We start from the raw sequence: 12,137 nt of genomic DNA, 5'->3' as shown, positions 1-12,137 counted from the left end.
GATCTGGGTCTTGGGAGGACTCACAGGGACATTTCTCCGCTCAGTTTATAGAGAGAGAGCTGGAGGATGCCCATCCACTCCCTCCAGATGAAAGGTCCTTCTCTCCAGCTCAGTGGAGCACAATGTCCACCCCAGGAACCGTACTAGGAGAGGAAACACATTGACTGACAGCGAAGTCACTGTATTACAAGCAAATGGTAACCAAAAGAAAATAGGTGAAACTATATTTATACCATAAAAATAGACTTTAAACAAGAAAAGTCAGTTCAGTTCAGTCTCTCAGTTGTGTCTGACGCTTTGCGACCCCATGGACTGTAGCACGCCAGACTTTCCTGTCCATCACCAACTACCGGAGTTTGCTCAGACTCATGTCCATTGAGTCAGTGATGCCATCCAACCGTCTCATCCTCTGTCGTCCCCTTCTCCTCCTGTCTTTGATCTTTCCCAGTGTCAAGGTCTTTTGCAATGAGTCAGTTCTTCATATCAAGTGGTCAAAATACTGGAGTTTCAGCTTCAGCATCAGTCCTTCCAGTGAATATTCAGGACTGATATCCTTTAGGATTGACTGGTTTGATCTCCTTGATAAAGGGGTTCACATTGGAAAGTTCAGGCTCAGGGATCATTACCAAGTGGCCCAGGACCTCAGGAGCACCTATTCTCCTGTAACTCCCAGGGACACAGGCACACTCCCCCCAGTTAAGGCCACAGCCAGGCTCCTTTGTGGCCAAATGGCTCACAGATATGGACTCTTTCCTTAAAGCTAAAGTGAGTCTCTTGTAGACAGTGTATACCTGGATCTTATTTATTTTTTAAAATATTTATTTGGGCTTCCTTGGTTTTTGAGCCATAAAGAATCTGCCTGCGATGCAGGAGATGTGGGTTCCATCCCTGGGTTGCAAAGATCTCCTGGAGGAGGAAATGGCAACCCACTCCAGTATTCTTGCCTGGGAAATCCCATGGACAGAGGAGCCTGGTGGGCTACAGTCCATAGGGTCACAAAGAGTCAGACACAGCTTAGTGACTAAACAACAAGTCTTATTAGTGGCATTCGGGATCTTTTTGTTGTGGCACATGGACTCTCTAGTGTGGCACCTGGGCTCAGGAGCACACGGGCTCAGTAGTTGCCGTGTGCAGGCTTAGCTGCTCTTCAGGGTGTAGGAATCTTAGTTCCCTGACCAGGGATCAAACCTTCATCCTCTGCACTGCAGGATGAATTCTTTACCACTGGACCACCAGGGAAGTCCCTAGATCTTATTTTTTAAGTTTATTCATCTATTCTATGTCTTTTGATTGGAGAATTTAATCCATTTACATTTAAAGTAATTATGATAGGTAAAAACTTACGACAAACCTAGACAGTGTGTTAAAAAGCAAAGACATCACTTTGCCGACAAAGGTCCATAAAATCAAGGCTATGGTCTTTCCAGGAGTCACATATGGTTGTCAGAGCTAGACCATAAAAAAGATGAGAGTGCCAAAGAATTTATGCTATTGAACTGTGCTGCTGGAGAAGACTCTTGAAAGAGCAAGGAGATCAAACCAGTCAATCTTAAAGGCAATCAACCCTGAATACTCTTTGGAGGGACTACACTGAAGCTGAAGCTCCTATACTTTGATCACCTGATGTGAACAGCCAACTCATTGGAAAAGACCTTGATGCTGGGAAAGATTGAAGGCAGAAGGAGAAGAGGGTGACAGAGGATGAGATGGCTAGATGGCATCACCGATGCAATGAACTTGGGCAAACTCTGGGAGATGGTGAGGGACAGGGGAGCCTGGCAGTTCATGGGGTCTCAAAGTGTCAGACACAACTGGGTGACTGAACAACAAGAAGAACTTACTATTGACATTTTGTGAATTGTTCTCTGACTGTTTTGTACATACTTTATTCCTCGCTTCCTCTCTTGCTGCCTTCCTTTGTGGTTTGGTGACTTATAACAGCATGCTTTGACTCCTTTATCTTAATATTTTGTGTATCTACTACTGGCTTTTCTTTTGTGGTTATCATGAGGCTTACATAAAATACCTTATTATTCTTATTTTCAGCTGATAACTTAGCTTTAAAACATTAAGAAACTTTACACTTTTACTTTTCTCCCCTCACATTTAAAGTAATCAGTGATAAAAATTGGCATCTTTTAAATATTGTGTGTCCAATAACAAATTGAAGTAATTATGGTTATTTTGAATATGTGTGTTTTTGAACATTTAAGGGGAGTTGTGGTGAATTATGTATAACCATTACAGTATCAGAGAATCTGACTTTGTGTATTTACATCACTAGTATTGCATATTCACATTTCCATGATGTTAATTAGATCCTTTCATTTTAAGTTGAAGAATGCCTTGTAGCATGTCTTAGAAGGCAGATATAGTGATGATGGACTCCCTTGGCTTTTGTTTGTTTGGGAATGTGTATTTCTTTTTCATTTCTGAAGGACAACTTTGTCAGGTACTATTCTTGATTCACGGTTCTTTTGGACTCCAAGATTAGGTATGAAATTAAAGGACGCTTGCTCCTTGGAAGAAAAGCTATGACAAAGCTAGACAGCGTATTAAAAAGCAGAGACATCACTTTGCCAACAAAAGTCCATAGCATCAAAGTTACAGTTTTTCCGGTCGTCATGTATGGATGTGAGAGCTGGACTGTAAAGAAGCCTGAGCACCAAAGAAGTGATGCTTTTGAATTGTGGTGCTGGAGAAGATTTTTGAGAGACCCTTGGACTTCAAGGAGATCCAACCAATCAATTCTAAAGGAAATCAACCCTGAATATTCATTGGAAGGATTGGTGCTGAATCTGAAACTCTGAAACTGTGGCCATCTGATGTGAAGAGCTGAGTCATTGGAAAAGACTCTGATGGTGGAAAAGACTGAAGGTAAAAGGAGAAGGCAGTGGCAGAGGGTGAGATGGTTGGATGGCATCACTGACTTAATGGACATGAATTTGGGCAAACTCCAGGAGATAGTGGAGGACAGAGGAACCTGGTATGCTGCAGTCCATGAGGTCACAATGAGTCAGACACAACCTAGCGACTGAACAACAACAGCAATTAGGTAAGGCTACAAGATGGGCTCTGCCATAGCTCCTGGTTGTATAGAGTTTCAGGCTATGCTGCCAGCCTGATGGTGCCACTGGCTGGACTCCATAGTTAAAAGAGGCCGCAGACAGGGTTATACTGCTAGCTGTTCCCTGCTGTGGGGATGATTTCTTGCCAAGCTCTCTGGCTGAGGGGGCTCCAGCAGTTTCCTGCAGTTGGGTGGGGGTCAAAACTGCTCCACATTCAGAGTGTGGCTCTCTAGGTGCCCTCACTGGGTGGGGCAACAAATTTTGTTCCATGACTAGAGTAGACTCACTGGTTAGGCTCCCTGCATGGACGAGATCACAGGCTGTATTTGGCAACTGAACAGGGCTCTGTTGCTGGGCAGGGCTGTAGAGAGGGCTCTGTGGGCAGGTGGCATCATAGGCTTGTTTCTGGGCTACTTGGATTACCTGGCCAGACTTTCTGAATGACCAAAACTGGAAGCTACACTCAGCAGATGGGTGAGGTTACAAGTACACTTTGCCACCTGGGCCGGGTAGTAGAACCTGCTGTTCGGGACCCAAATCAAGCAGAACTGCCAACCGAGCTCTCTGACCAGATGGGACCACTGGCTTTAGCTCTGCAGAAGGGCAGAGCCACTAGCTAGGATCTTTATTTAGGCCCCACAGCAAGCAGGAATATGATTTACCAAGACCCGAGTATTGCTTTCTATAAACCCCAATCATGTTAGGTTTATAATAGTCATGCAGTAGACATGAACCTCTGGTGGTTCAGAGGGTAAAGTGTCTGCCTGCAATGCGGGAGACCTGGGTTTCATTCCTGGGTCAGGAAGATCCCCTGGAGAAGGAAATGGCAACCCACTTCAGTACTCTTGCCTAGAAAATTCCATGAACGGAGGAGCTTCTTAGGCTACAGTCCATGAGTCACACACGACTGAACAACTTTGACAGGAGCTATGAACCATGTAGCTTTTGCAGATGTCAGAAGGAGACCAAACCAATCTTAAAGGAAATCAGTCCTGAATATTCATTGGAAAGACTGATGCTGAGGCTGAAGCTTCAATACTTTGGCCACCTGATGCGAAGAGCCGACTCTTTGGAAAAGACCCTGATGCAGGGAAAGATTGAGGGCAGGAGGAGAAGGGGGCAACAGACAATGAGATGGCTGGATGGCATCACCAACTCAATGGACCTGTGTTTCAGCAAACTCCAGGAGATAGTGAAGGAGAGGGAAGCAGGTGTGCTGCAGTCCAAGGGGTCGCAAAGTCAGACACGACTGAATGACTGTACAACATAACCCATACATCCTTAAATCTTTCCATGTGGCATTAATCTATGTTATCTTTTCATTTCTCAGGAATGAATATTCCTTCCAACTTTCTATTTTACCATGAGAAACTTTAGTTTCAGAACTTTCTACTTGGCTGAGCGCTGAAGAATTGATGCTTTTGAACTGTGGTGTTGGAGAAGACTCTTGAGAGTCCCTTGGACTGCAAGGAGATCCAACCAGTCCATTCTGAAGGAGATCAGCCCTGGGATTTCTTTGGAAGGAATGATGCTAAAGCTGAAACTCCAGTACTTTGGCCACCTCATGCAAAGAGTTGACTCATTGGAAAAGACTCTGATGCTGGGAGGGATTGGGGGCAAGAGGAGAAGGGGATGACAGAGGATGAGATGGCTGGATGGCATCACTGACTCGATGGATGTGAGTCTCGGTGAACTCCAGGAGTTGGGGTTGGACAGGGAGGCCTGGTGTGCTGCGATTCATGGGGTTGCAAAGAGTCGGACACGACTGAGCGACTGATCTGATCTGAAGATATCATTGTTATTTCATAGATAAGAACTATGGTTTAAAGAACCAGTTAAGCAACTACTGTGGCTGTCCTGATTATACATTTAGGAACTTGGGTAATGACTTCCCAGTGACCCCCTGGATTGAGTGGACTCACTGTTAGATGGACATTACCTTACATCATACACTCCACTCTACCAGGGACCATGACAGTGCTTTGGGCCCCCAGGTTCCAGCATCAACTCAGATCTTATATCAACAAATTTCCTGCCTGATTCTATTTTTTAAAATGCTGAAGAAAGTTCCAGGACAAACAGGACACAAGGTCTTCAAAACCGTGGCTTTTCAGTCCTGACATGCTGCAGGCCAAGGCTGGACACCCTAATCTTCTTTACCTGACCCATTTCTTAGGGCTGAACTAGATGTTGCCTGAGGCTCTCCTTCGTTACTGAAGTCTGAAGAGTCACCACCGCTCATCCCTGCAGAACGAAATAAAAGTCCTTTACAATCTCAGTCTGTGTCCTAGGACCAATACAGCATGGAATTCTTTAACAGGAAATTTGGAAAAGGGAAGCTTGTATAAGAGGGTTAAGGATAATTCTCCCACCAGGCGCCCCCCTCCAACCCCTGGGGCTCCATCTGACCTGGTGGTCAAGGTTGCTCCAGGAACCACCCCCAAGGCTGAAAGTGGGCACAACTTTGCTGTGGAAGGCACTCCCTTTCGTCACTAGCTTTGACCTTTTCCTCTTGTCTGCACAAATTAACATTCCTGCTTTCACTCTGTTTCTTATCCAGAGAGACCATGGAAGCAACAATTTCAACATCAGAGCCTCCATCAGCTGGGCCCTCAATGAGCACCCCTCCAACCTGGGAACCGCTTTATCCTTTTATGTGAGTGAAGAATAAACTTGTATTGCACTTATGACATTGAACTTCTAGAGGCCTACCTGTTACATCAATTAGCTCAGCTCATTTAATTTAAAATGAATAATATGAATTATTGAAAACACCTAGAAACTTATCATTTTATTTTCAAGGGTATAGCCAAAAAGCTAAATGAAGCTTTTGTAGCCAAAAAAGGTATTTGTTACATCAAGAATTTTTAATTGTTCTTACATCTTTTCCTATTGCTTCTCCTGCAGCTTGATGTGTTTCTGATATCTGTAGGATCTAGGAAGCAAAGGAAAATAAAATCAGTAATCTGTAACTAAAAGAGTAGTAAATCTTGTGATTACTCACATTGTAGACAGGACATGGGCTATAAAAATGCAATGATGGTCATTTCTGTTTCTCCCCATCTAAAGGAAAGTGATCACTACCAAATGGAGTGAAGATCCCTTATCCTTTAGCCCTGATTGCAAAATCAAAGAAGTTTTGAAAACCAACATTTTTTGTTCCATAGGCTTGCAGCTAACTAATTTGCCAATGAATCTGGACTTCAGCTGCCAGGAGTCCAATAAAATATCACAATTGATGTGAATTCACACAATTTGTTACAGGAACATTAATATGGTATATTTAATCATGGGATTCTGTACTGGGGTGTTTTGTAACATATAGGGTGTACAAACACACTGTCCTTCTAAAATAGTAAAACATTGCTATTTTATATCTGGCTGTAAAGATTTTGTTTTAATGTTTAATTTTTTTGGAGTCTAGTTGCTTTACAATGTTGTGTTAAAGATTTTGAATAAAGGATTGCAAATGTTTGCTAAGAGTCCAAGTTGTTGGTTTTGCATCTTCTGGTAACTTTCTCTATGTGATGTGTAAAAGATCCTTAAATGTTTATATGCTGGAGTCTCCTCAACTGGGAAATGAGGGAACCAGTTTTCTGAGCTACCTTTTAGAATAGGTTGTTATAAACATAAAAGGATATTTTATTGGAGAAAATATTTTCAGATATTATATAGACCAATGCCATGTTGGGGGGGGGGGGGTCATCTGCCAAAAGCTATAAATGAAATTTGATGGTAATAACCAGAAGCTTTTGCTTCTGTCAATACTTGGGGAGTATGGCTAGAAGCTTCTGAGTTTTGAATAGACAAGTAATGAATCAAGCAAAGGCAGGCTACTTCACTTTGCTCTCTGCAAACAGCAGGTGGGCAGAGGCAGAAATCACTGTATAACCTAATACTTTGTGGGGGAATACATCTGAGAGCACTCAGTAAAATGACCGTGCCATTCAACTAGAGCCATTTTGTTCATCTGAATTTATAATGGTTTCTTTGCAATTTTCAGAATAGTCACAGGAGTAAATGCAGAGGATGGGCTCTGAAGGGCCACTGAACTATTTGGCTGCAGAGTGTGCTCAGAGTAAATTGCACTAGAAAACTCCTGCTGTCTGGAGCCCAGGGATGGCAGTCCTTACCCTCATCAGGATCACTTCTCAGAGCTGAGCTCTGTGTTCCCCAGGGCACCTCGTCCTCGCTGGACTCTAAAGACTCTTCACGCCTTATCACTGCAGAATGGAGAAAATGTCCCTTGAAGTTCTCAGTGTGTGACAAAGGTACCAATATAGGAAAAAACCTGGGAAGCTCTGAAAACCAAGGCCTAGAATGTACCTTGATCAGACCATCATGATCTGTCTTTTATATTCATATGATCTGTAGGCCTGTATTTTATTCCTTTACATTGCCTGCACCTGAAAAAACTTTACTCCCAGGGGTCTTCACTGCTTTGTATTGGCCCTTTATCATCATCTTCTTCTCCTTTAAAATATTTAGCTGTGCTAGGTCTTCATTCAGAGAAGGCGATGGCATCCCACTCCAGTACTCTTGCCTGGAAAATCCCATGGACAGAGGAGCCTGGTAGGCGGCAGTCCATGGGGTCGCTGAGAGTCGGACACGACTGAGCGACATCACTTTCGCTTTTCACTTTCATGCATTGGAGAAGGAAATGGCAACCCACTCCAGTGTTCTTGCCTGGAGAATCCCCGGGACAGGGGAGCCTGGTGGGCTGCCGTCTATGGGGTCGTACAAAGTCAGACACGAGTGAAGAGACTTAGTAGCAGCTTAGCAGCAGCAGGTCTTCATTGCAGCTTGCAGAATCTTTAGGTGAGGTCTGCAGCTTGCAGAATCTTTAGGTGAGGTCTTTGAACTCTTAGCTGTGGCGTGTGGGATCTAGCTCCCTGACCAGGGATTGAACCCAGTCCCCCTGCATTGGGACCATGGAGTCTTAGCCACCGGACCATCAGGGAAGTCCCAGCCCTTCAACTTCTTACACCACAGTCTTTCTTTTTTCCTGGCCCATTATAGATTTGTTGTTGCTGTTTTGGTGTCTATGTCTGTATTTATTTTTAGTGTTGCTTCTCTCCCAGGGCAGTCTTGAAGAGACCAAGTCTGGTCTTGAAGAAGGTGGATCTCCCACTTGGCTATTCCAGCCAGACTACTTAAACAGACTCCTTTCCCCCCCGCACCCATCCCCCTCCCGCCATCTAAAACTCCTTGCAATGTTTACTTGACAAGAAATAAAAATTCTATGGTTTTTGAGTCCTTGACTTTTTCAGGTTTATTTCAGTAACTAGCCTAACTGATGAATACAAAAGCTAAATATGAACCATCTTAAATAAGAGCAAGTTTATATTTTACTTTAAAGGGTATAGCAAAGAATTAGAATGGGTCAGTTAACACTGCTCCTTTACAACAGTGGTGAGATTTTATTTGCTCTTACCTCTTTGCCAAACTCTTTTTCTGGATGTGGTTGTTTTTCTGAAGTTCCTGGGTTCTATCTTAATTGGGGTATTTTGGCTTCCCACGTGGCTCAGTAGTAAAGTATCCGCCTGCCAAGGAGGACACTCGGGTTCGATCCCTTGGACAGGAAGATTCCCTGAAGGAGGAAATGGCAATCCACTCCAATATTCTTGCCTGGGAAATCCCATGGACAGAGGAGCCTGCCAGGCTTCAATCCATCGGGTCTCAAAGAGTCAGACAGGACTTAGTAACTGAACAACACGGTCTCTATCAAGTAAGAGGAAGAAACAGTTATCTGTTCCCCAAAGTCTTATAATTTCTATGAAAACTTGCCAGGCAAATGGGCTTGCAATGGTAACAATGGTTTTTTTTTGTTTTTTTTTTTTTTTTTAAATTAGGTGTCAGTTGCTTACAATGCTGTGATAGTTTCTGCTGTACAGGTAAGTGAATCAGCTATATGTATATGCATATCCTCTTCTTGACACCCACCCCCCCATCCCACCCCTCTAGGTCACCAGCAAGCAGTGAGCTGAGTTCCCTGTGCTATACAGCAGCTTCCCACTAGCTGTCTAGTTCACATGCAGCAGGGTGTCCATGTAGCTCTCCTGCAGATTCCTGCAGCCCTGGTCTTGCTCTCCCCATTCCTTACCAGCCACTCTTCTTGGTGTTGGTGTGGAGGGTTCTGGGAACTCGTCTCCATCACTGGATTCTGCAGAGTCCTCACTGCTGATCACTGCACAGAGTAACAACCCCCCTTAGGATCTCAGGGTGGAGCCCACGCAGCAGGAAACTCCAGAATGAGAGCACCGGGGAGACCTAGAAGCTAAGTTAATTCAAGGCACGTGGTCTGTGCTTGACTGTGGGTGAACTGCAGGTTGCTCCCGGTCCTGCATGAAAGGTGAAGACACTCACACGCAGAGGGCGGCTCCGCCCATCCTGCCCGAACTCCCCTCCCCCACCCTCCTGCTACCCCTCACCCCCACCCTAGATCTACCTTTGACCCTCTACTCCATTCTACCTCTTTCTTTCATTCTCATTTTACCTCTTCACTTTCCTCCTGGCTTTGCCCATTTTCCCTACTTACACCTCTCTTTCTGGGAACTGTATCTCTTTATGCCTCGCTCTGTCTTCATTTTTTTTCTTTTCCATCTCCTCTCATGAATATCTTGGCTCTCTGATCTTTCCCTTTTCTTTATCTTCTACCCCCCTACTTTCCTCTCTTACTTTGGAAATAGTCTCCTGGTCATCAATACTTACAACCCACCATCTTCTGATATTTTTCTGGTCCCTGAGGAACCTCTTCCGCTAAACTCACAGCACAGAGTGCTGGTTCTCTGCCCTTCCTTCCTCTGCCCAAGGCCACCTGGACTGGCTGGCTTGACCCTGATGCCCCAGCCTCTTGCCTGGTTCCCTTGATCCCTGCTCCACATTCTTTCTGTCAGCCTTACCTATTATGTCAGACACCTGGTCAGTCCTTGTTTGGGCTTGCAGTTGAACTTCTGAGTTAAAAAATGGCTTTTCCTTCTTTATATCCTCTAGATGGACAGAACAGGAATTGATCTGTAGTCCATGGTTGGATGGCTTTGCTCCTGGATCAAATTTTAATGAATGAAGAATTTTAATTTGTCTCCCCCAAAAGGAGTGAGCACCATTCCCTAGCATTAAGAAGTCTTCTCCCTGTAATTGCACTGCCGGGAGTGGGGGGATCCAACCCACCCTTCTCCTTCCTGCTGCTCACTCTGTCCCTTCCTGTGTGTGTGTGTGTGTGTGTTTTAAAACCTTATTTCAACATATTTATACTTATAGAAATATACTCATATCGCTTAATAGAATGCAATTTAACTTGGCCTATGCCATCTGAACCAAAAAACTTGGTACATGGTTTGCTTAAAAAAGAAAGAAAACAAATTTGCAATCTGGTTTATTTTTATCAATTACAAATGTATATAAAAGATCCTCTATCAAATGCTGCTAAAACAAAGAGCATGAACCTTGACAAATTAAACTTTACTTTGTCTCTGAAAAATAGCACATATTGAACTGAAAAAGTTTATAAAATTGGTGCAACAAAACATGTAATGTTGTAATGTTTCAAGGCCAGTTCACAAAGTTCAATAACTGATGGACGTTGACAAGGGTGAGGTGATCCTCTGTGTACATATGAAAATATAAAAGCTATCTGATCTAGTTAATATTACAGATAGATCCCAAATCTACTCAAACCAAGATTCAGATAATGTCTTAAATCTGAATAAACACTATCAGTCCAGTTCATCTGCTGAGATCAAAAAGGAAAGTCTACACAGTAGCTGTTTTTCTGATTTGTGCAAAAAAAGAAAATGAAGTTTCTTCCCCCAGCTTTTCAGTCTAGAGCTGAAACTACAAGAAAGGTATTCCTTCTATTGTCTACGTTCCTGGGATGACATGGGATGACTCAAGCTTAAATCTGAACTAGTACTCATATACAAAAGAGTCCCTGAAATATAAGACCACTTTGAAAGTGACTTTAGACTTTAGAAGTGAGTCTAGAGGAACAAAGGAAGGGACAGGGAATCCACAAAACCTCTTCCCCAAACGGATTCCGTGTTTTCCTTTGTTCCTCCCTCAGCTCTGGGCTTTTCGCGTTTGTCTTTCCTTTCCTGGGGAGAATCTTATTTTTATCTGAGGGGTTACAGGGCCCTTTGGATCACTGAGAACACCTTATCTTTCTCAGTGGTGGTAGGAACAAAGCCCCTGTGCCTCCATTCTGATGACTGCCTCCTCAAACGGGACAGTGTCTCCCTTTCTCTCCTTCCTCTCTGCTTGGTCCACATTGCTCTTTACTCATCCTCTCTCTGTGGAGCTCTCTTTGGGTGCTCCCCCCATTTCCCCCCTATTTTTTTGGTATTCATTTTTCTTTGTATTTTTATTTATGCATGCTCTTTTCTCTACATTTTAAGTCAGTGTCCCACAGGGCCCAGCAGGGTCTAGAGTTGAGGCAAAGAAGGTGCCTAGAATGAGATGGTCCTCACATCTCATAAGAAGGGGTCTCCCTGCCTCATCCGAGGCCTGGCCCTGCTGTCCTCTACCTAGCTGCTTAGCTTATCCACTCTCTATTATACTTCCTACCCTTCGCTTCTTAATTATTGACACGACTGGTGTATGCCTCTTCTATACCAATTTTGTCTTTCTACGTTTTCTTCATCTCAAGCATTCTAATCATCACCAAAGGCTTCACCTGTGCCATTGTCCAAAACACCAAGTCCCTCCACTTGCCTGTTCCCCTCCACACTTGTCAAGCCCAGTCAGTCAGTCTTACCTGCTGGTTCAGACTCTTGGGCACATTGTTCATTTGCTTGTTGGCTTTCTAGAGCACCATTTTGGTCGCTGGTTCTATCTTTCATCTTTGCATTCATCTGCTGTGTTTCACTGAGGTGATCCGAGAGTCCATTTTCACGCGGGGTCATACCTAAATCATGTTTTGATTCATCAAATTTTTTTTTTCCTCTTACATCCATCAGCATCCAACAGGAAGCTATAAACCACTCTAAGCTTTTAAAGCAGAGGGAATTTAATCCAGGGATTGGCTACACAGCTCATGGAAGAGCAAAGAAGACCAAGGGGAAGAATGTGACA

The 12,137-nt window shown here is 43.8% G+C and overlaps 1 protein-coding gene across 2 annotated transcripts in view; it reads right to left on the bottom strand.

The window, feature by feature from the left end:
* Positions 1–384: 384 nt before the first annotated feature.
* Positions 385–12,137, bottom strand: part of LOC129646854 (nuclear autoantigen Sp-100-like) — a 28,088-nt gene continuing 16,335 nt past the window's right edge. The window contains exons 6-12 of one of the 2 annotated variants that reach the window (XM_055573707.1): positions 11,821–11,970; positions 9,971–10,111; positions 9,172–9,255; positions 8,503–8,658; positions 7,202–7,291; positions 5,950–6,003; positions 385–5,312 (exon numbers count right to left, since the gene is read on the bottom strand). In XM_055573707.1, coding sequence (XP_055429682.1) covers positions 5,215–5,312; positions 5,950–6,003; positions 7,202–7,291; positions 8,503–8,658; positions 9,172–9,255; positions 9,971–10,111; positions 11,821–11,970 — 773 coding nt within the window. In that variant the 3' untranslated portion in view covers positions 385–5,214. Of the gene's footprint in view, positions 5,313–5,949; positions 6,004–7,201; positions 7,292–8,502; positions 8,790–9,171; positions 9,256–9,970; positions 10,112–11,820; positions 11,971–12,137 lie in introns of those variants that run through there. The other variant, XM_055573708.1, reaches the window with a different exon arrangement.

This window comes from Bubalus kerabau, chromosome 3 (assembly GCF_029407905.1).
Source record: "Bubalus kerabau isolate K-KA32 ecotype Philippines breed swamp buffalo chromosome 3, PCC_UOA_SB_1v2, whole genome shotgun sequence".
Classification (NCBI taxonomy): domain Eukaryota; kingdom Metazoa; phylum Chordata; class Mammalia; order Artiodactyla; family Bovidae; genus Bubalus; species Bubalus kerabau.
Note: the sequence above shows the minus strand (reverse complement) of the source record. Positions and strands in the feature narration are given on the sequence as shown.